This window comes from Myxocyprinus asiaticus, chromosome 4 (genome assembly GCF_019703515.2).
Source record: "Myxocyprinus asiaticus isolate MX2 ecotype Aquarium Trade chromosome 4, UBuf_Myxa_2, whole genome shotgun sequence".
NCBI lineage: Eukaryota > Metazoa > Chordata > Actinopteri > Cypriniformes > Catostomidae > Myxocyprinus > Myxocyprinus asiaticus.
This window is the reverse complement of record NC_059347.1, coordinates 45888672-45912372: the sequence shown is the minus strand read 5'-3', so window position 1 is coordinate 45912372 and position 23701 is coordinate 45888672. Positions and strand designations below refer to the sequence as shown.

The following is a 23701-nucleotide window of genomic DNA, read 5'->3' as shown; positions in this document are numbered from 1 at the left end:
GTGTGTGCATGTGTCTAAAAGTGTGTCCTATAAAAGTGGCAGTGTGTGCTTGTCCTAATAAAGTTAGGTGTGTGTTTTCTCTAGAGATATCCTGTCTGCTACACAGCCATTTATAGCTACTCTCGCAAGAAATGGACACAGAGAATATTTTGGATAATAAATAAATTGAGAGCCCTTTAGGACTTGCAACGTAGTCCTTTGCATTACAAGTGCAATGCTGTATCAGTTTTGTCACAATCACCGGTGAGATGAAGGACCCAAATGCAGAGATGGAGGCAAAATAAGTTTTATTTAACAGACAAAATACAAAAAAATCTCATGATGGAGAAAAATGATCAACATAAACTTGGCCACAAGGCACTAACCGAAAAAGGACGAAAAACACAAACTCACAAAACAAATGAGCAGGGAACATGAGACAGAGGAATGTTTCAATAGAGGAGAAAATAAGGGGCTGCAGATCAGTTAACGAGCTGTGCAACCAATGTTGTGAGAAACAAGAGGGAAACACACAGGCAAACGCAGACATGACACACAGACGGAGGAAGGACTGTCACAGTACCCCCATGAGATAACGGGGTGTGACTTAACTTCTCTGGTTAATTTGATAGAAAGGCTTTGCAATGGCGAAATAGGGGTAAGGACTTCCTGTTCAATACGAAACCAGGGAGAGGCTCTCTCAGGTGGAAGCGACCAATGAGCCAAATGTCTGAGACCGAATGCATAATAATAAAACAAAATCTTGGGTAGGCCTAGCCCACCTTTGTCAACCGGCCTATGTAACTTGTTGAAATGTAATCTGGGACGTTTACCGTTCCAAATAACAGACTTCGCTATGCTATCAAATTGCTTGAAATAAGAGAGGGGGACATCTACAGGGAGAGATTGTAGCAATTTTGGAATATAATTCATTTTAATAACATTAACCTTCCCAATCATAGATAAATGTAATGAAGCCCACATAATCACATCACTTGAAAACCTTTTTATTAAAGGGTCAAAATTAACTTTAACTAAATCACACAAATTTGCTGGGAATAAAATGCCCAAATACTTAATGCCCTGTTTGGGCCACTGGAAGGCGCCCGGCTGAAAATCCGTTACTGGGGAGTATGCTGTCAGAGCTAAAGCTTTGGATTTAGACTAATTGACTCTGTAACCTGAGAACTTAGAAAAACAATTAATAATTCTGTGGAGGCAAGGCATAGATCTAGTGGGGTCAGAGACGAATAATAAAATATCATCTGCGTAAAGCAGAAGCTTATTCGCCAGACCTCCTGCCATCAATCCTGGAAAATCATCCTCCTTTCTTATCGCGGCTGCTAATTGTTCCAGGGCAAGACCTGGTCCAAGATCCAGAGTAAAATAATCTTAAATTAATCCATTTGTTTGTACCGCCGCTACCGGATATCTATAAAATAACTTAATCCATTCAATAAAAGTATTCCCAAACCTGTACATTTCCAAAATCTTAAAAAGATAATCCCATTCTACCATATCAAACGCCTTTTTGGAGTCAAATGAGATGGCAGTGACCGGAGGCTGTTCATTCACCACTGACCACATGATATTAATTAGATGCCTGATGTTATCAGAAGAGCTATGGCCCCGAATAAACCCCACCTGATCTATATGTATAAGAGATGTCATAACTTAACTTAATCAGTTAGCCAAAATTTTTGACAAAATTTTAACATCTAGCTGGATCAAGGAAATTGGACGGTAACTGTTACACTCGCATGGATCTTTCTCTTTTTTTAAGAATCAGACTGATCTGGACGTGTGTCATGGTTGGCGGAAGTTTTCCATTCTTTAATGATTCCGTATAAACTTCTAACAAAAGTGGAGGCAGATCTGTAGCATAAGATCTAAAAAATTCAGTGGCAAATCCATCTGGCCTTGCCTGTAGGCAGGGCCTTAATTACCTCGTCAAGCTCCTCCAACTTTATCTCAGAATCAAGATAATTTTTTTTGCTCAGCCATCAGTTTAGGAAGATCTAATTGTTCCACAAAGTTTCTAATAACTTCATCAGTAGATGGAGATGTGGAGCTATAAATATCAAGATAGAATTCTTTAAAAGCATTTTTAATATCAATGGCTGAGGTAAAAATTTCACCACTAGCAGATTTTACTGAGGGAATGGTAGAAAAAGACTCTCTCTGCTTTATATATCTAGCCAAATGCTTCCCTGCTTTGTCCTCTGACTCAAAGTATGACTGTCTTGCCCTGAATAGCCAAAACTCCACCTTCCACGACAAAATAGTATTATATCTGTATTTCAATCGGGTAAATTCTCTGAGGCCATCAGATGACATTCGGAGCTTCAGCTCTGTCTCGGTACTTTTAATATTCTCTTCCAACTCGTGCTTTGTATTTTTTGATGAATGAGGCATACCATATGATACGACCCCTAAGAACCGCCTTAAGTGCTTCCCAAGCCACACCCACAGAGGATACCGAGGACCAGTTGGTCTCCATATAAACATTGATTTCAGCCTTTAACATTTGTTGGAAATCAGGATTTTGCAAAAGGGAGACATTAAAGCACCAACTATATGATTTATTTTTCTCCGAATGTGGCAACACCTCTAAACTCACCAGGGCGTGATCTAAGACTTAAATGTTTCCAATTGAGCAATCAACAACAGATGAAATGAGGGACTTGGATATATATATAAAAAAATCTATTCTAGAATAAATTTTATGGACTGATGAAAAAAATGTATAGTCCATACCAGATGGGTTCAAAAGTCTCCAAATATCTGTAAGATCAAGATTTTTACACATCCTGTGAAGCGTCAATGTTGCTCTAGGGGGCTTGCACACTTTTGCTTCACTATGATCAAGGACTGAGTCCATCAATAGATTAAAGTCTCCTCCTAATATTTTATCATGAGGGGTGCCAGTGGCTTGCAACATCTCTTCAAGATCTATAAAAAAGCCCTGATCATCAACGTTAGGTGTGTAAATATTAGCCAAAATCAACCTTTGCCCCTGAATTTCAGCTAAAACAATAATGACTCTTCCTAATTTATCTTTAATCTGTTTGAGACATTTGAATTGTAGATGTTTAGTTATCAATGTAATGACTCCCCTGCTCTTACTTGAGCCAGCACTAAAGAAAACATGTCCACCCCATATCTTCCCAAAATTTTCAGCTTTTGAAAACAAACAAACTCCAGCCAATAGGCAGAATAAACACAAAAAACGTGTAGATTCATACACAAAACTTAAAACCAAACAGCCTCTTAACAAGCGCTGCACCCTAGCGTGCAGGAGAACCAGATACATTTAAAAAAAATCCATCTCTGCTGGGTCTGTTGAAAGCTTGTTTGTTATGTCACAATCACCGGTGAGATAAAGGACCCAAATGCAGCGATTGGGGCAAAAAACTTTTTAATTAACAGAAAGACAAAACAAACAAACAAAAAGTCTCTTGATGGAGAAAAATTATCAACATATACTTGGCCACAAGGCACTAAATTAATTAAACAGAGAAAGGACAAGAATCTAACCAACTGGAGAATCTTCAGGCACAGGAAATTGACAAGACAGAGAACAACAAACACAAACTCACAAAACAAACGAGCAGGGAACACGAGACAGAGGAGAGTTTAAATAGAGGAGAAAATAAGGGGACACAGGTGCTGGAGATCAGTTAACGAGCTGTGGGAAATGTAAGGAATAGTAACGTGATTCTATGAGACCCGGGTATTTATAGTGGTCAGTGCTGGTTTGGAACTGGTCTAGATGATGGACACGCATAAAGCGTGCTGTTCATCAGCAAATCTTGAAATAGACTGGCTGGTTAAGTTAATTAAGAACTTAGGGAAAGCAGCACACCAACATCCAAAACTGGTCTTTTCAGATGTCGTTATAGGTTCGCCTGCAGTTATGATTCTATGAACATGATTCTGATGCAAAAGCTGTCTGAAATTTCAGGTTGTGCAACTATGCTGCCACTAAGATACCTAATTCTGCTTAATTCAGATCCAATATTGTATGGCATACATGATTTTACCTGGTACAGGATTTGTGTATGTCCGCTACTGTACAAATCACTAATTAATTTCCATTTTGGTTACAATGCTGATTATGTATATGTGTATTAAGTAAACAGTAAGTCAGTTCACATGTTTTTTTAGATAAAGCTTGCTTGTAATGACACTGAAAAGAATAGCCTTGGAAAAGCTCACGACGCATTGTACTAACTTACTGCTCCGCAAGCATGGCAGACTCTAATGGGAGAATGGGAATGACCTTGTCAGTGATTATTTGAAGAGCCCTTAATTTTCAGCGCAGTCTTTTGTACTACAATTATATGTTCTGCTCTTTTCAGGTCTAGATTGTAGCAGGACTCCAAGATCAAAGGCACCTGATGGTTTATGTACAAAAGACTCTTTGAGAGGATAGCTTTAGTGGATAATTATACAGTGTGATACAAAAGTCTGAGACAACTTGTGAAAATGCTTCTAGTTATATTATTTAATATATTTTATTTTTATTGCAAATTATATATTCAGTATAGCAATTTAAAGGAAAAGTTGAATTTGAAGAACGTCTCAGTATTGGTATTGTGCTTACTGTTGCTTTGATGACAACATGCCCTTGAGCTGGCATGGACTCCACAAGTTTGTGCAAAACCAGATGTTTCATGTTATGCCAAAATTATTTGAGAATGTTCCAAAGAGCATCTAGTGAAGCAAAGAAATTCAACCTTTTGTACAAAGGAGTTAACCTTGTAAAGTCTAACAAATGAAATAATAGTCAGAAAATTCCTTTTTTTTTTTTTTTTTTTTTTTTTAAATGGAGCTATTTTTGAACCTATAGACAAAATCTAAAATAAAAATCAATGTGATTTTTTTTAAATTTATTCATTTATTTATTTTTATCATATTTGATACATCAGACTTTAAAGGTAATTATCCTCCTGAGACCCACCAACTTATTTTGGTATAGGTCTTTTTATTTTATTTTTTATTTTATAACCCCACAGTAGTAAATCTTGGGTTAAGAGGACTCCCTGGGTTACTAAATGTTTGGGAGTTTGGACTCCTTGGTGTATAGAAATGTGTGTGTGTGATATATATATATATATATATATATATATATATATATATATATATATATATATATATATATATACATACACCACTGCATGTATATATATATATACATACAGTGGTGTGAAAAAGTGTTTGCCCCCTTCCTGATTTCTTATTTTTTTGCATGTTTGTCACACTTAAATGTTTCAGATTATCAAACAAGTTTAAATATTAGTCAAAGATAACACAAGTAAACACAAAATGCAGTTTTTAAATGAAGGTTGTTATTATTAAGGGAAAACAAAATCCAAACCTACTTGGCCCTGTGTGAAAAAGTGATTGCCCCCTAAACCTAATAACTGGTTGGGCCACCCTTAGCAGCAACAACTGCAATCAAGCGTTTACGATAACTTGCGATGAGTCTTTTACAGCGCTGTGGAGGAATTTTGGCCCACTCATCTTTGCAGAATTGTTGTAATTCAGCCACATTGGAGGGTTTTCGAGCATGAACTGCCTTTTTAAGGTCATGCCACAGCATCTCAATAGGATTCAGGTCAGGATTTTGACTAGGCCACTCCAAAGTCTTCATTTTGTTTTTCTTCAGCCATTCAGAGGTGGACTTGCTGGTGTGTTTTGGATCATTGTCCTGCTGCAGAACCCAAGTTCGCTTCAGCTTGAGGTCACGAACAGATGGCCGGACATTCTCCTTCAGGATTTTTTGGTAGACAGCAGAATTCATGGTTCCATTTATCACAGCAAGTCTTCCAGGTCCTGAAGCAGCAAAACAGCCCCAGACCATCACACTACCACCACCATATTTTACTGTTGGTATGATGTTCTTTTTCTGAAATGCGGTGTTACTTTTACGCCAGATGTAATGGGACACACACCTTCCAAAAAGTTCAACTTTTGTCTCGTCAGTCCACAGAGTATTTTCCCAAAAGTCTTGGGGATCATCAAGATGTTTTCTGGCAAAAATGAGACGAGCCTTAATGTTCTTTTTGCTCAGCAGTGGTTTTCGTCTTGGAACTCTGCCATGCAGGCCATTTTTGCCCAGTCTCTTTCTTATGGTGGAGTCATGAACACTGACCTTAACTGAGGCAAGTGAGGCCTGCAGTTCTTTGGATGTTGTTGTGGGGTCTTTTGTGACCTCTTGGATGAGTCGTCGCTGCGCTCTTGGGGTAATTTTGGTCGGCCGGCCACTCCTGGGAAGGTTCACCACTGTTCCATGTTTTCGCCATTTGTGGATAATGGCTCTCACTGTGGTTCTCTGGAGTCCCAAAGCTTTAGAAATGGCTTTATAACCTTTTCCAGACTGATAGATCTCAGTTACTTTCTTTCTCATTTGTTCCTGAATTTCTTTGGATCTTGGCATGATGTCTAGCTTTTGAAGATCTTTTGGTCTACTTCACTTTGTCAGGCAGGTTCTATTTAAGTGATTTCTTGATTGAGAACAGGTGTGGCAGTAATCAGGCCTGGGTGTGGCTAGAGAAATTGAACTCAGGTGTGATAAACCACAGTTAAGTTATGTTTTAACAGGTGGGGCAAACACTTTTTCACACAGGGCCATGTAGGTTTGGATTTTGTTTTCCCTTAATAATAACAACCTTCGTTTAAAAACTGAATTTTTTTGTTTACTTGTGTTATCTTTGACTAATATTTAAACTTGTTTGATGATCTGAAATATTTAAGTGTGACAAACATGCAAAAAAATAAGAAATCATGAAAGGGGCAAACACTTTTTCACACCACTGTATATATAAACACACTACCGGTCATGATCTTAAAAATCTTTTGATCTGAAGGCGAATCTTTAAGATCTATGCTTAAATATTTGAAATTAGTTTTGTAGATAAAAATATAATTGTGCCACCATATTAATTTATTTCATTATAAACTAAAATTTAATAAAAAATTAAAATAAAACAAAGTTTTTGAAATTGATGACTTGGACCAAATAATAAAGAAAAGCAGCCAATAAGTGCCCAACATAGATGGGAACTCCTTCAATACTGTTTAAAATCATCCCAGGGTGATACCTCAAGAAGTTGGTTGAGAAAATGTCAAGAGTACAATTCTGCAAATTCTAGGCAAAGGGTGACTACTTTGAAGATGCTAAAATATAACACAGTTTTGTTTATATTATATTTGTTATATACATAATTCCCATAGTTCCATTTATGTTATTCCATAGTTTTGATAACTTTACTATTATTCTAAAATGTGAAGAAAAAAAAATTATAATAAAGAATGAGTAAGTGTTTCAAAACTTTTGACCGGTAGTGTATATATACAGTATATATATATACTGTATATATATATATATATATATATATATATATATATATATATATATATATATATATAAACAATAACTGTCTTTTATGCACCAAACACTATATTGATGTTTAAAAAAGCAAAATTGTAAAACCTCTTTTTTTCTGGTTCTCAGGAGGTTATAGTAAAATGATATCAATATAGCTTGTAATGTAAAACAATGAGACATTTATATTGAAAGTGCAGGCTGCACATATAAAAATATATATGTAAATATAATTTCCCACTTATAATATGTCTTATAAAGCCCTATTTGGATGGCAATTATTTTACATGGGGACGTGAGGTAATTACAGCATTTTGTAACATATGCTGGCTGCTGACAATGATGGCAATGACGAAGTCGTGAAGATGAAGAACCCAAGTGCAGTTTATTTACAAACGTGAACACCAATAACCCTGACTACAAAACAAAACATGAACATGGACTAAACTAGACTAGACTTGGCTTGGCTTGGCTTGGCTATGGCTTGGCTTGACTACAGCGTACCAAACACATACCATTCCATCACATTCATATTCAATACTTGACAACTACACAGTGGAAAATATGAGGCTTAAATACATGGACATGGGGGAACATAAACCAATGAACAAACAGAACTGATAACAAGCTAATTAAACAATAAAGCAATGAAAACATGACACATGAACATGGAGGGAAAACAGGAATCACATGACAAGGGAAACAAGAACTAAACATTTCAAAATAAAAGACATAAATCAACAGAATACACATGACATATCCCCCCCACTAAGGGGTGGCTCCCGACACCCCAACACAAACAAAACACGTAAAACATGACAAAAATTTCTACAGAAAAAGTTCTGTAGGGAGCGGGGGGGGGGGGGGGGTGTCTTGAGGCATGGGGCATGGTGTGGTGAGAAAGGGCGAGGGGCATGGGACCAGGGCAGAGTCCGTGGGGGGTGAAGCCATGAGAGGCTCGAGGGGCGGAGCCATGGAACATGGTGCCCGGAGAGTAGCCGAAGACTCAAAGGGCCAGGGTGGAGCCGATGGCAGGGAGGACCAAGGCGGTGCTGGAGGCTCGGAGGAGTAAGGCGGAGCTGAGGGATCGGAAGACTGAGGTGGAGCCGGTGGGACTGAGGACCAAGGTGGAGCCGTAGGGAAGGAGGTCCCCAGTGAAGCTGACAGATCGGAGGGACGAGGCGCAGCCAGAGGATCGGAGAGCCAAAGCGGAGCCAGGTGACCGACAGACCAAGGAGGAGCCAGAGGGATGAGGGACCCCGGCACAGCCGACAGGCTGAAGGACCGTAGTGGAGCTGAGGGAACGCCGAGCTGAGGCAATGTCGAGGGACTGACAGGCCAAGGCGAAGTCCAGGGCTCAGAGGGTCCAGGTGGTATCGGAGGGCCGAAAGTTCCCCTTGCCTGCTCAGGAGAACTAAGGGTGGGTATAAGGGAGGGAGCCATCTCCAGGTCCCACTGCTCAGGTGTGGCTGTGACATGGCATGGAGCAGGCTGAGGTGTTGCTGTGACGTGGCATGGAGCAGGCTGAGGTGTTGCTGTGACGTGGCATGGAGCAGGCTGAGGCGTTGCTGTGATGTGGCATGGAGCAGGCTGAGGCGTTGCTGGGACGTGGCATGGAGCAGGCTGAGGCATTGCTGGGACGTGGCATGGAGCAGGCTGAGGCGTTGCTGTGATGTGGCATGGAGCAGGCTGAGGCGTTGCTGTGACGTGGCATGGAGCAGGCTGAGGCGTTGCCGTGACGTGGAACTCTGGCTCGGCGGCGGCCATGACGTGGAACTCTGGCTCGGCTTCCGCCTCCCCCACAGTGAACGGGGAACCAATGAACCGTAGGGCGAGGTCGATATATTGAGCCAGGCTGAGGGAACTGCGACCGCCAGGCATCAAAAAAGAAATGGACTCATTCAGTCCAAATCTAAAACAGTCTTTGAGGGCAACCTCATTAAAGTCCACCTGGCTGGCTAGACCGCAGAAGTCCTCAACATAGTCCTCCAGGGGACGATTCCCCTGACATAGGCGCAGAAGTAAAACTGCTGGGTTCATGGTTGGGTCAAGTATTCTGTAACATATGCTGGCTGCTGACAATGATGGCAATGATGAAGACGTGAAGATGAAGAACCCAAGTGCAGTTTATTTACAAACGTGAACACCAATAACCCTGACTACGAAACAAAACATGAACATGGACTAAACTAGTCTAGACTTGACTTGGCTTGGCTTGGCTTGGCTTGGCTATGGCTTGGCTATGGCTTGGCTATGGCTTGGCTTGGCTTGACTACAGCGTACCAAACACATACCATTCCATCACATTCATATTCAATACTTGACAACTACACAATGGAAAACATGAGGCTTAAATACATGGACATGGGGGAACATAAACCAATGAACAAACAGAACTGATAACAAGCTAATTAAACAATAAAGCAATGAAAACATGACACATGAACATGGAGGGAAAACAGGAATCACATGACAAGGGAAACAAGAACTAAACATTTCAAAATAAAAGACATGAATCAACAGAATACACATGACACATTTACAGGGGGTAGTCAGTGAATTTATTGCCATCCGAATCCGAAATGTCAGTGTTTTTCTCCCACCTTCCGTGAAAAAATTCCTGGGCAAATTACCTACTGTTTTTTGACAAACACCAATGTTGTATGGTAATTTAATTACTGTCTGAATCCACATCTCTGAGTTTATAATCCAAAAGCCATTTTGGAAATCCTTTCTGACTACTGCTAAGTGCCGTACGATTGCGCTGCACGTGGTAACAGCTCTGGTGGTAATGGAAAGTTGGAGGATTGTGTAACAGAATTTTTTGAAATAATTCACAGTAATAAAATCACATTGCCGCTCCACCATAGTGAGTGAGAACTAGAAGGGAAAGAAAAACGAGAGCCAGATCAAATCTACTTTTGAAATGGTTCATTATTATGGCAGCAATGTAATAATGTAGCAATGTAATTTTAATGTAGAAACATTTAATAAATACATTTATACATAGGGCTTGCATGACTACTCATATATACGGGTCAAGTAGTCCCAGAAAAGTTGCTGGGTTAATGTCTGTCTTATTTAAAAGTTTTAATTTCCACCTCCACTTTTTAAACACTGACAGATAATTCCAAATAATGTCCGTCATTTTGATAGATAAAACATAAGAATTTTTTTTTTTACCATAGCTCTTCAGATTAGTGTTGGGTTAGATTCCACCTTAGTCGAGTCCGAGTCTTTAAACAATCGAGTCCGAGTCCAAAAGGGGCCGAGTCGGACTCAAGACAGAGTCCAAAACAACTGCAATCATGTGATCGACAGAAAGTCTTGCTCGTCCCCCGTGATTGTCATCCAAACGCATGCATTTTATCACAGAGGAGCCATGAAAATGTACTTTTACAGACGTCACCCTGAGAAACAATTGCCGGCCGAATAGGGCTTTAAGCCTTTTAAGAATTATATGTCAGTATTGTTTTTAAAGCTCTGTGTTTTTATTGTGGTGAGCATAAAATTAATGTATTGAGATAGGCCTATACATCAAAAGCCTGTTGAATCATATATCATAAATGCATTTCAGCGTGATTTTTTAAAAATAAAATAATGTACACAAGTTGCTTAAATTCAACAAATATTCATTTTGAAATATCAGTAACAAAATGAACAGTATTGTTACTTTTACTTTATCAAAATCAGCAAGGATTTTACAGGAAAAAAACATGTGCATCACAGTACAAAGGTGGTGGAAATGATATTACACATGCTGCGTCCGAATATCCATACTTCCCTACTATATAATATGCCAAAAACAGTATGCCAATGGAGTAGTATGTCTGAATCCACAGTATTCATGAAGCAGTAAGCGAGAAGTACCCGGATGACCTACTATTTCCGGTGAGATTCTGAATTGCGGATCGACCGGACACTTTGCAATCCCGTAATCCCCCAGGAACTGAGGCAACGTCACGTTCAAAACGCTGGATTGAAAAGAACGGATGTGAATCGCAAGTCGGATGGCTCTTCTCAGCTGTAGGTGCTATATATACCAAGATAATTGTTCCCTATGCTAAATGGAGCTTGTTTAACAAAACCTGAGCGTTATTTTTTTCACAGTTGTTGTTCTTACGTCATATATTCGGGTCACGAGACAATGCTCATGTACCCGGATGAAGTATGTCCAAAATCTATTCATACTAGTATGCATGCATACCTAAAAGAACGTACTGTTTTGCCGGCAGATACGCGCGTCCTTCATCAAATGGACATATTGTACAGTACATACAATACAGTACATATTGTGACAGTACATGGTTTCAGACGCAGCAACAGTCTTCTAATTCTAGAAGAGCAAGAAAATCTATTACATTGAATACAACAATGTTATGGTTGTTTAGCAAAGTATTCATCAAGTTAATGATGATGTAGTGGCTTTAGAAAATCATGTATCAAATATAATACGTATGGCTTTATAGGGTTAACAAGGTGAATACCACAAGTTTGATTAGTGACTTAGAAATAGTGCAGTATCTTAAATATCTAATGTTTATTTTACATCATTATATTTCGAAGTTAAAAATAGCAATCCTTTAACTTGTTGTTTATTTCCAGGTTTAAATTAGATTTTGAATCCCAGATTTTCATTGTGGTCTCAGACTTTTGGACTCCACTGTAGCTACAAACTGATTCAAAGCAAACATGGACACATTGATCCAGCATCAGCATCATCATTTAAAAAAAATTGTGTAAAAATATTATATTTTGCATAAAGAAATTGAAGCCTATATTTAGGACTATGTTTTGCATGGTGACATTATTTCATCAGGACACTTATGCACATTTTACCCCCCAATTTTCATTACTATAACATGTCGTTACAGTACGTTTTACTTGAATGATAGCACTTTACAGTATGGTTCCATTTGTCAGCATTGGTTAACAACATTAGTTAACATGAACTAACAATGGACAATACTTTTACAGCATTTATTAATCTTGGTCAATGCCAATTTCAACATATACTAATATATTTTTAAAATCAAAAGTTGTGTTTGTTAACATTAGTTGCAATAACATGCACTACGAACTAACAATGAACATTTGTTTTTATTAACTTAACATTAAACATTAAAACATTAAATTAACATTAAAAAAGATTAATAAATGCTGTAAATCATATATTGTTTTTTCTTTTTTTCTTAACTATTTTTATTGATTCCATACAACAACTTTAATAGACATAACAGAAAATGTGGAATTAAATTATATAAAATTATAACCCTTCCCCCCAAACAAATGCCGCTACCCTGCCCATCTCCGTGCCCCACTCTGGAAATGAGGGTGCTCCAGCCGACTTCCATCCCCAAAGAATAACCTGTCTGCCTATCATAACACTGGCCAGGACCCAATTCTTTATGTACTTATCCCCTATATTAATGACCACCCCATTGCCTAAAATACAGAGTCTGGGGCAAAATGAAATTTGAGTGCCCAATACGTCACACATAAAACTCTGAACCCTCAACCAAAATTCTTGGATCTTAACACACCACCAAAAAACATGGGTTGTGTCCCCATCTTCTGATTGGCATTGCCAGCAGGTGGGTGTGTCTTTAAGACCAAGCCTATACAATCTAGAGGAGGTCCAACAGAATCGATGTAAAATCTTAAATTGCATAAGGCGCACCCTTGCATCTCTAGATGTAGACTTTATGTTTTTTAGAATCCTAGCCCACACTCCCTCCTCCAATACCAAGTTTAAGTCTTTCTCCCATAATCTCTTGAGAGAAGTTGAAGCTCCGTCCCCCAGACTCTGAATTAGCAGGGAGTAATACACTGATGCCTCATGACCTTTTCCAAAAGCAGTATTCACCACTCTCAGAGTATCTGCTGCTGCTTTAGGGGGGTGTATGCTACTCCCAAAAATAGTAAAGAGCAGGTAGCACAGATATAAATACATAAAGAACTGAGACCTGGGAATCCCAAAATGTTGAACCATATTTTCAAAGGATCTCAAGACTCCACTCTCATATAGGTCACCGAGCGAATTAACCTCCTTCACAATCCACTCTGTCCAGCAGAAAGGGGACTTATTAAAACATAATTTTGGGTTCAGCCATATGTTCGAGGCAACATTTAAATAAATGTCCAAATTAAACACTCTGGACACTTTTGTCCATACCGAGTGCAAATGCGAGTTAACGGGGTGTAACTTAACTTCTCCGGTTAGTTTGATAGAAAGGCTTTGCAATGGCGAAATAGGCGCAAGAACTTCCTGTTCAATACAAAACCAGGAAGGGGCTCTCTCAGGTGGAAGTGACCAATGAGCCAAATGTCTGAGTTCGAATGCATAATAATAAAACAAAATCTTGAGTAGGCCTAGCCCACCTTTGTCAATCGGCCTATGTAACTTACTGAAATGTAATCTGGGACGTTTACCATTCAAAATGAAGGACTTCGCTATGCTATCAAATTTCTTGAAATAAGAGAGGGGGAAATCTATAGGGAGAGATTGTAGCAGGTAGTTGAATTTTGGAATACAGTTCTTTTTAATAACATTAACCTTCCCAGTCATAGATAAATGTAATGAAGCCCATCTACCCATATCGCTCGAAAACCTTTTTAACAAAGGGTCAAAATTACCTCTTACTAAATCACACAAATTTGCTGGGAATAAAATACCCAAATACTTAATGCCCTGTTTGGGCCACTGGAAGGCACCTGGCTGAAAAGCCATTACCGGGCAGTATGCTGTCAGAGCCAAAGCTTCGGATTTAGACAAATCCACTCTGTATGCTGAGAACTTAGAAAAGGAATTAATAATTCTGTGAAGGCAAGGCATAGATGTAGTAGGGTCGGAGACAAATAATAAAATATCATCTGCTTGAAGCAAAAGCTTATGTGCCAGACCTCCAGCCACCACCCCTGGAAATCATCCTCCTTTCTTATCACAGCTGCTAATGGTTCCAGGGCAAGACAGAACAATAAGGGGGAAAGAGGGAAACCCTGCCAGGTGCCCCTATCTAGAATAAAATACTCTGAAATTAATCCATTCGTTTGAACCGCCGCTACCGGGTGTCTATAAAGTAACTTAATCCACCCAATAAAAGTATTCCCGAACCCGTACATTTCCAGAATCTTAAAAATATAATCCAATTCTACTATATCAAACACATTTTCGGCATCAAGCGAGATGGCAGCGACCGGAGTCTGATAGTTCGCCACTGCCCACATGATATTAATGAAATGCCTAATGTTATCAGAAGAGCTATGGCCCCGAATAAACCCACCTGATCTATATGTATAAGAGATGTCATAACTTTAATTAATCGGTTAGCCAAAATTTTTGACAATATTTTTACGTCTAGCTGGATCAGGGAAATTGGATGGTAACTCTTACACTTGCTTGGATCTTTGTCCTTTTTAAGAATTAGACCTATCTGGGCTTGTGTCATGGTTGGGGGAAGCTTTTCATTCTTTAATGATTCCATTTAAACTTCTAGCAAAAGTGGAGCCAGTTCTGTAGCATAAGATCTAAAAAATTCAGCGGCAAAGCCATCTGGTCCCGGAGCCTTGCCTGTAGGCAAGGCCTTAATTACCTCGCCAAGCTCCTCCAAGGATATCTCAGAATCAAGAGAATTGTTTTGCTCAGTCGTCAGTTTAGGAAGTTCTAATGGTTCCACAAAGTTTCTAATATCTGCTTCAGTAGACGAAGACGTGGAACTATAAAGATAAAGATAGAATTCTTTAAAAGCATAATTAATATCAATGGCTGAAGTAAATATTTCACCACCAGCAGATTTCACTGAGGGAATGGTAGAAAGAGACTTTCTCTGTTTTATATATCTTGCCAGCAGTTTCCATGCCTTATCCCCCGACTTAAAGTATGACTGTCTTGCCCTGAATAGTATTATATCTGTATTTCAATCGGGTCAGTTTTCTGAGGCCATTAGATGACTTTTAATATTCCCTTCCAATTCCACGAGTTCTTGTGATTTGGATTTTTTGGTGAATGAGGCATAATGTATGATCCGGCCCCTAAGAACTGCCTTAAGTGCCTCCCAAACCACGCCTACAAAGGATACTGTGGACCAGTTGGTCTCCATATAAACATTGATTTCAGCCTTTAACATTTGTTGGAATTCAGGATTTTGCAAAAGGGATACATTAAAGTGCCAACTATATGATTTCCTTTTCTCCATTTGTGGCAACACCTCTAATCCAGTTGAGCAATCAACAACAGATGAAATGAGGGACTTAGATATATATATAAAAAAATCTATTCTAGAGTAAATCTTATGGACTAATGTAAAAAATGTATAGTCCCTCCCAGAAGGGTTCAAAAGTCTCCAAATATCTGTAAGACCAAGATTTTTACACATCCAGTGATGTGTCAGTGTAGCTCTAGGGGGCTTGCACACTTTTGCTTCACTATGATCAAGGACTGAGTCCATCAGGACAAATTGGTAATTGGCCTGGGTAGCTCAGTGGTAAAGACGTTGGCAACTGGGATTCGTCCTCCACCACCTGGACTGAGGCAAAAAAAAAAAAAAGGACTGATTCCGTCAAATGATTAAAGTCTCCTCCCAATATTATATCATGAGGTGCCAGCGGCTTGCAACATCACTTCAAGATCTATAAAAAAGCCCTGATCATCAACGTTAGTTGAGTAAATATTAGCCAAGATAAGGTTTACCCCTAAATTTCAGCTAAAACAATAATGACTCTCCCTAATTTATCTTTACTCTGTTTGAGACATTTGAATTGTAGATGTTTACTTATCAGCGTAATGACTCCCCTGCTCTTACTCGATCCAGCACTAATGAAAACATGCCCACCCCATATCCTCCCAAATTTTTCAGCTTCCTGCGGAGAAAGATGCGTTTCTTGAAGAAATCGATCACTTTTTTCTCTTGTTGAAATCGCAAAGTCTGGGAACAAGAAAATGCTGTGGTTCTTCCAAGAAAGCCTTCTTTTACGCCTCGCCTCGTGTAACATAATCAATTCTGGCAAAATTTATGAGATTATCTGATAAAGATCTTATCAGATGATCTCATAAATTTGGCCAGAATTGATCGGGCCTGTCTCCCTCCATGGGTCGCTGAGCAGGAACCCTGCACGCTTGATTTCCAGCTTATGACCTGCTATGTCGAGCAGATTTGGAAAGAGCCCATCCAGGATTTTCAGCATATCCTGTCCCTCTGCTCCCTCTGGAACTCCAATGATACGGACGTTATTCTGCCGGCTACGGTTTTCCATGTCCTCCAACTTCTCCCAGACACGCTCCAAATCCACCTTGGTCGCTAGCAGATTAGCAGATAATTCCCTCTCCGATGACTCTAGGTAATCAATCTGTTTCTTGACATCCCCCACTCTTGTAACCACATCAGTGAACTTCGCCTCCATGGCAGTGATCGATCGACATATCACAGCAAGATCCTCCAAGTCAGCAACGACCTTCGTCAGCATTGCCGACATGTTCAGCATCTCTTGCCACATTTCCCGCACCTCCCCAACTAAACCGATTCCCAGGCTTGTTATGGAACAGAGTGTATCGAATCTCACCGGTTTATGTCATTAAAAGTATTAAAACTATCAAAGTGCGCAGAGCTCACCGTTCACACATCCGATCCTCGCATGGTGTCACGTGACACCCCATAAGCATCATCGTTAACATAATTTAAATTTTTTTGGGATTTGGTGAATGGTTTGGCTTGAGGATCACAGGCGGGTTTAACCAGGCATGATTTATTTATGTTCCAAAGTATTCCGTCAAACACAAGTAGAAGGTAGCTAAACAGATTTCTCTCATTCTGTTAATCTCACAGTTTATTTTTTTCTCTTTTTCCTCTCTCTTTCTCAGCGTTCCAAAATAGCTGTCTATGAGAAGATGTGGTCTTATATGAAGTCTGCTGAGCCATCTGTGTTCGTGAAAACAACCCCTGATGGAGTGGCTCGTGTGCGCAAGTCTAAGGGAAAGTTTGCGTTCCTGCTTGAGTCCACAATGAATGAATACATTGAGCAGAGAAAGCCGTGTGACACAATGAAGGTGGGAGGGAACCTGGACTCCAAGGGCTACGGTGTGGCCACGCCCAAAGGGTCGGCATTAAGGTGGGTGGAATAATATAACAATTTTCTCTGTTGTTATAGTATTCCACCTACCCTGATTCCACCATCTCTCTCTCTCTCTCTCTCTCTCTCTCTCTCTCTCTCTCTCTCTCTCTCTCTCTCTTTCATGTTTTTTTCATTTCCTCACCCTTCTGTCTTTCTCTCCTTCAACAAAACCTTTTGTTTCCTTTTTTTTTTTGTCACTCTGTGTCTCTCTCTCTATTGCGGTCATAAGGTAACTGCGTCTTGTATGTTTAATCATGCTTTAAGTTTGTGTGTATGTTATGTTAATGTTTTTATTGTGTTTCTCTCTACAGAAATTTCACTTAACCTGTTAATTTAAAGTTGATGCCTGTTGCTGTTGATTTCCTCCCCCTTTTTCTTTAATCATCTCTGTCCCTCGCTCTGTGCTGTGATTGAACTTCTGTAATATTTGTATGGTTGGACTGGTTTTATCCTCTGCACTGGTGCTGTACTGCCTGCTGCCATGCATGTCATGCTATACAATGTCTCTTCTCCATTTAACAGCAGACTATCCCTGCATCTTGCCCCCTCAATCACCAGCACTCTCACTCTTTTTCTCCCTCTCCCACTCTACTCAACACCACATGCACCTCACTTGCACACACGCTTCAGTCTGTACCCAGTAGCATACGCAATTAACCAATCAAACAGCCTAACCGCTTCAGCGGTTAACTAATCAAACAGCCCCGACCACTTCACCAGTTAACCGGTCTCTCTTCTTGTTGTGACCCCTAACAAAAGCAACTGCTAGTTGCTGTAGTTTACTAATCTCATTATTAGATTTCTCACGAACCTGTCCCTTTTCTTACGAGCTATGTTTTATTGTTTGAAGAAGCGCTGTAAACCTGGCGGTGTTAAAGCTGAATGAGCAGGGCCTGCTGGACAAGCTGAAAAATAAATGGTGGTACGACAAGGGAGAGTGCGGCAGCGGGGGAGGTGACTCAAAGGTCAGCCTCAATCTCTTCCAAACAACCATATCAACTAGCTACAAGTAATCGGCAAGGCTGTGGCCTACGACCCCCGGCAACAGTATTGTGAACCTAAGCATACTGAGCCTAATGACCTAGGGACATAGCCCATTAGCACAACTAACTATAGTTACTGTCAGTGCAAATAATGTGTGCCTCAGTATCTCTGTTTTTGGAGCTTAAGTAATCAGGCAAACTGTGTTCAGCTGTGACTCTTTACTTGGCTAATGGAGGAAAGGAAACAGAAGGAGAAGAATTAAGTATCGGGTAGTGTGTGGAGCTCGGAGTCAAGGTCAGGGTCACCGGGAGTACTGCTTATTAGGACATGTAGGCTCTAGTGTTTGCCTCGCAGGTTTGTTTGTGTGGGAAACAGGCAGCTTGTTTTAGCTGGAATAGTGGAGTGCTCAGTGGCTGTACACTGATCTGAAATGTTTTATGTTGTTTGTGTACACCAGAGCTCCAGTAGTTAATGAACCATCAACAGAAAACAAACCGAAATGTGATGCACAGTGATCCAACAGACAAAAACCTAGTGGACAGTGCACCATAGAACAAATCTGCACTGGAAAATACAACACAATACAGGTGTTTTGCATTTTCTAAAACACAGATGGTTGGCTGAAGGTATCTGAATGTCTCTGATGCACATTGGTGTGTTTAGAGGTTTTTATGGAGCTGAAGTTTTGGCTTATGTGCTGTTAAGTTTTAGTAGATTGAGTAATTATGATTGTGTATATACTGTATATGTTGTTTGTGTGAAGTGGTGAAAGGGAGACTTGAATATCTTTGCAAAGATATGTTAACTCAGATAAAACTAATGGTGTTGTTTTCCACCAATAATTCCATAGATAAAATGCCATCTTTGGTCAACATGTACTGTAACTCCCTGCAAAACGTGTGCAAATCCTGCTGGAGCCACCTGCTCTCCATGCAGATTATTCCCTGAACTGGCCCTCGTAGCTCTGCTTTTGCTGGCAATAAAAGCAAATATAATACCAGCGAGGTAAACAGCACGGTCCTGAGGGGACTACAAAAATCACAGGAAAACGTGAGAATTCTAATTAATAATGGCCACAATTGGAATCCTTCAAGGTTACTGGAGCACAAAGATGGAACATGATCTGGTGTCATATTTTAGATTCACAAAACACACATTCATATACATATGAATGCACAGACTCACAAGATATTACAAACAACCACAAAATTCATTATACTTCTTCATACATTAAATCTGGAATCATATACATACACTCTTCTCAATTAATTGATGACCACTTTTCTTCAGCCCCTGTGTCTGCAGAATGGTCACCCTGTGTTCGGCTATCATAAGGGCAAGGCAGCCCCTCTTAATCCTGATTGGTTCCCAAATATAAGTTGTGTTCAGTAATTGGCTCTCACTCGAGAGTGACGCCTGAGCTTTAAGCTCTGAGACCGTGATGGCCGCCTAGTCCCAACATTGATAAGTTGAGCATGTTGGGTAGAGGGTGTCTAGTCCGTTATGACATCACAACTGCATGTGTCTCATTTATTGACCTGTATCTTATCCCAAATGCATGAATGGAGTAATTCAGCAACCCCGGCAAATATACCATACAAATAGCCCACTCTGCAAAATACACTAAACACGGCAGATAGATTGAACAGAATGATCACACAGAGCAAATATACTGAACAGAGTCACCATGCACAGTCAATATATAGAACATATTTACGACACACAGCAAATATATAGAAAATACCTACAGTATAACGGTAGACCAAACTTAAAATGAAAATCCACCTGCAGGGTAAGATCATAAATGTAGGGATGCAGGAATTAAGGCCCCGTTCTACCTAAGTGGATTACTGAGTTGAGCTGTATTTAATTGTTGACAATTTGACAGTCCTGGATTTTGATTTCTTCGAAGCTCATCTCAGAGTTGCAGTCAATGCAACAGGTTTGTAAGCTCAAACCTACTTAGGAGCAGATTTATTTAATCTAAAGATGATTAGTTCACAGCTTTATAAACAGAGGTGATACAGGGAGACTTTCTCAACCATGGCAGCTCCATTCGTACTTTATTAGGGGGACAAGCACCGAAGGTGCTGGAACTCTATTGTGTTTGTTCTGATTTTCTTCTTCTTCTTCTTCTTCTTCTTCTTTATTTTTCTGCCCTAAAAGTGTATGGGCGACAGAGACCGTAAATTGTTGAGACTCCAAACTTGGCAGGATGGTCCTAAATGTGCACCACTACTCAGGTGCATACACACTACCATCCGCCCCTAGATGGCGCTATAATAAGCACTTCTAAGTTTTTGCTCATATCTCCTCAACCGTATGTGCTAGAATCAAAATTCAAAAAATCACTACAAAAAAGCACTACAAAAAATCTAAAAAGCATTACAAAACGTATATCTCCTATTTCATTTCCATCTATAAAACAAATTCCGGCATTTTGAATTTTATGAAAAAACAACTTATTGGAACTCCTCCTGTGCCATTGGCCCAGTTTGCAGGAAAATTGGTATACATCATCTACAGTCCCACACAATACAATACAATCAAAAGAATTTCGATACGTCAAATCTTTCCAAAGATTTTAGCGATACAATTCCTTCGGTTGAACATACTTTGATTCATTGATCAATATCTAGTCAACACAAATTCCAAACATAATGAAAACCAGTACACATGTTGAGGAGGCACACAAATTTTTGTTCAAGTCTGCCCAACTAAAAAACTGTAATAATTCTATAGTTGTTTGATTGACAAAGTTAAAATTAAATATGCACATTCTTTGGTTCAAGTGTTCACAAATCCTTAACTTATCAATTCAAAAAGTAAACAATGGCCGCTAGAAGCCAATCAAACTTCCGCACCTATGGTCTTGAAACTTATTATACACAAGAAGGGTCTCTAAACCAGGGGTACTCAATAGGTGAACTCCGGTCCAGATCCAGACCGAAGGACAATTCAATCTAAATCTTTGTGCTTGTTATCTGACACCTGGCTAAGTGATTGTGTAAGCATACATGTATATGCGCGTGGAGCGGGAATAAAGCGTGTCCAGCACTACGCGCTTATTACCTAGCGCTGAACACGCTTTATTCCTGCTCTCCGCGCATTGCCTCTCTGCCCGCTATAGAGGCGCTGCATAAAGCCTGATTCACTGTACATAGTTGCAGGTAGGGCTGCCCCCTGACAGTCGACCAAACCTTAGTCGATGAGAAGAGTTTTGGTTGACCAAGTTTTGATTGGTCGGTTGGTCGCAGAAAAAACTCCACAGAAAAACGACGAACACCGATATTACTGCTGGTTGGACGCTAGGCGGAACTATGGGGTAATTTTCATTAAGCAGGGTTATGGTTAAGCCTACACAATAAAGCAAAACACCTTGATTTCAAACTTTGAACTTTATTTTTTATTTTAACAAAAAATTCAAATGAATATGGAAAAAAAATAAAAAATAAGTGCAATAAAATGTGTGTTGTTCAACTTTTTGAAAGATGGTTTTACAACAGTTTGACAACATCTCTCTGGCAAAGAACCTCATCTGTGCATTCTCTACCGGATGGGTATTTCATTGTCCGTGAAAATACATCATGTGTGTGAATAAATTTGTTTTGTTCCCTCCTTTACTATATATATATATATATATATATATATATATATATATATATATATATATATATATATATATATATATATCGCAATATCCAATTACATCGGCAACCCCTGGACTGAGGAATCGGTGAATATTCTCGCTTTAGTGATTTTGCATTGAAAATTTAATTAATTTATTTAAAAAATGAAAAACTTAAATCAAATACATTTCTAAATTCAAATAGCACTCCAAACAAAACGAAAAAGCAATTAAAATAATGAAGTGATGAAAGAATAATATATATATATATATACACCTTTCCATTTATCGTCAGGCAAGTATCCATCTAAACATGCAGGCGGAAAATTACTTACACAAATGAAGACAATTCTAACAATTCTAAATGTAAAAATAATAATTATAATGATAATAATCACTGAAATAATAAATCATGGTTCGAGGTGAATGTGTTTTTGTATTATTTTATGTTTTAATCACAGATGTATAGGCTGCAGAGTTGTGGTCACAATGAATTGCTCTGTGGAAATAAAGTGAACAACTCAAAGCACCTCCTGAGCTGAGATGTCTGAGGTCATTTGTAGCACTCATAGATGATACTTTTCTTGCAACAAAAAAATTCAGAAGACAGAAACAAAGAAATACTGTGAACCTTTTAGATGCGCGTGTTCCACGAGACTGCACGCCTCCGAATCGGCACGTCATACATGGGCATAGACGGCTTTCTGTCATCTGTTCTTAATAATATAATAAAATGTGTTTCTTCAAGCGTGTCTGTGTGTCTGCGGGCAAATTATTTGTAATATTAATTTGATAATAATAATAGCCTAATAATAATAATAATAATAATAATAATAATAATAATAATAATTTCATACATGGGAAAACGAGCCAAATATCGTCTTGACATTGTCAAAAGCTTCAGCTATTGGTGATCACTCTGACCATCGTCGATCCCCGAGATCATCATCTGTCGGAACAACCTTAATGTGCATTTCTATCTATAAATTAACAAAATGTTCAGACAGTCTCCTTGCTGGTTTTTCCGACACATTCAGGATCATTACAGCTTTTTCCGGTGTCGCTGTGGCTCGCTTCGTGTGTGCGCTTGTAAAATTTATATTTTAAAGGCTCATTATTATGGTTTAGTATTTCTCTGTAATGGAGAACAGCGTTAGCAATGTTACTTATAACATTCTTTCTCAGCCCTGGAACTCAAACCATTTTCTGATTCCCCCCCAAAAATATATTTAAGTAATTAAATTATTATCATAAACGTGCGACTAGTCGACTCGTAGCTTAAATTAACGCCTACTAGGAAAATCTTTGATCAGGAGTAGCCCTACCAGGGTTACACCCCTACTCTTTACAAGAAGTGCCCTGAGATTTTTTAATGACCACAGAGAGTCAGGACTTTAACATCTCATCCAAAGGATGGTGCCTTTTTACAGTATGGTGTTCCTGTCACTACAGGACCCACACAGACCACAGGGCGAGCACCCCCTGCTGGCCTCCCAAATACCTCTTCCAGCAGCAACCTTAGTTTTCCCCAGGAGGTCTCCCATTCAGGTACTGACCAGGCTCAACCCTGCTTAGTTCAGTGGGTAACCAGTCTAGAGCTACAGGGTGATACG

At 39.3% G+C, this 23701-nt stretch overlaps 1 protein-coding gene across 2 annotated transcripts in view; it reads left to right on the top strand.

The window, feature by feature from the left end:
- LOC127431941 (glutamate receptor 3-like) overlaps nt 1–23701 on the top strand; it is a 90146-nt gene that overhangs the window by 55655 nt on the left and 10790 nt on the right. The window contains exons 13-14 of one of the 2 annotated variants that reach the window (XM_051682606.1): nt 17226–17473; nt 18327–18441. In XM_051682606.1, coding sequence (XP_051538566.1) covers nt 17226–17473; nt 18327–18441 — 363 coding nt within the window. The remainder of the gene's footprint in view (nt 1–17225; nt 17474–18326; nt 18442–23701) is intronic. The other variant, XM_051682615.1, reaches the window with a different exon arrangement.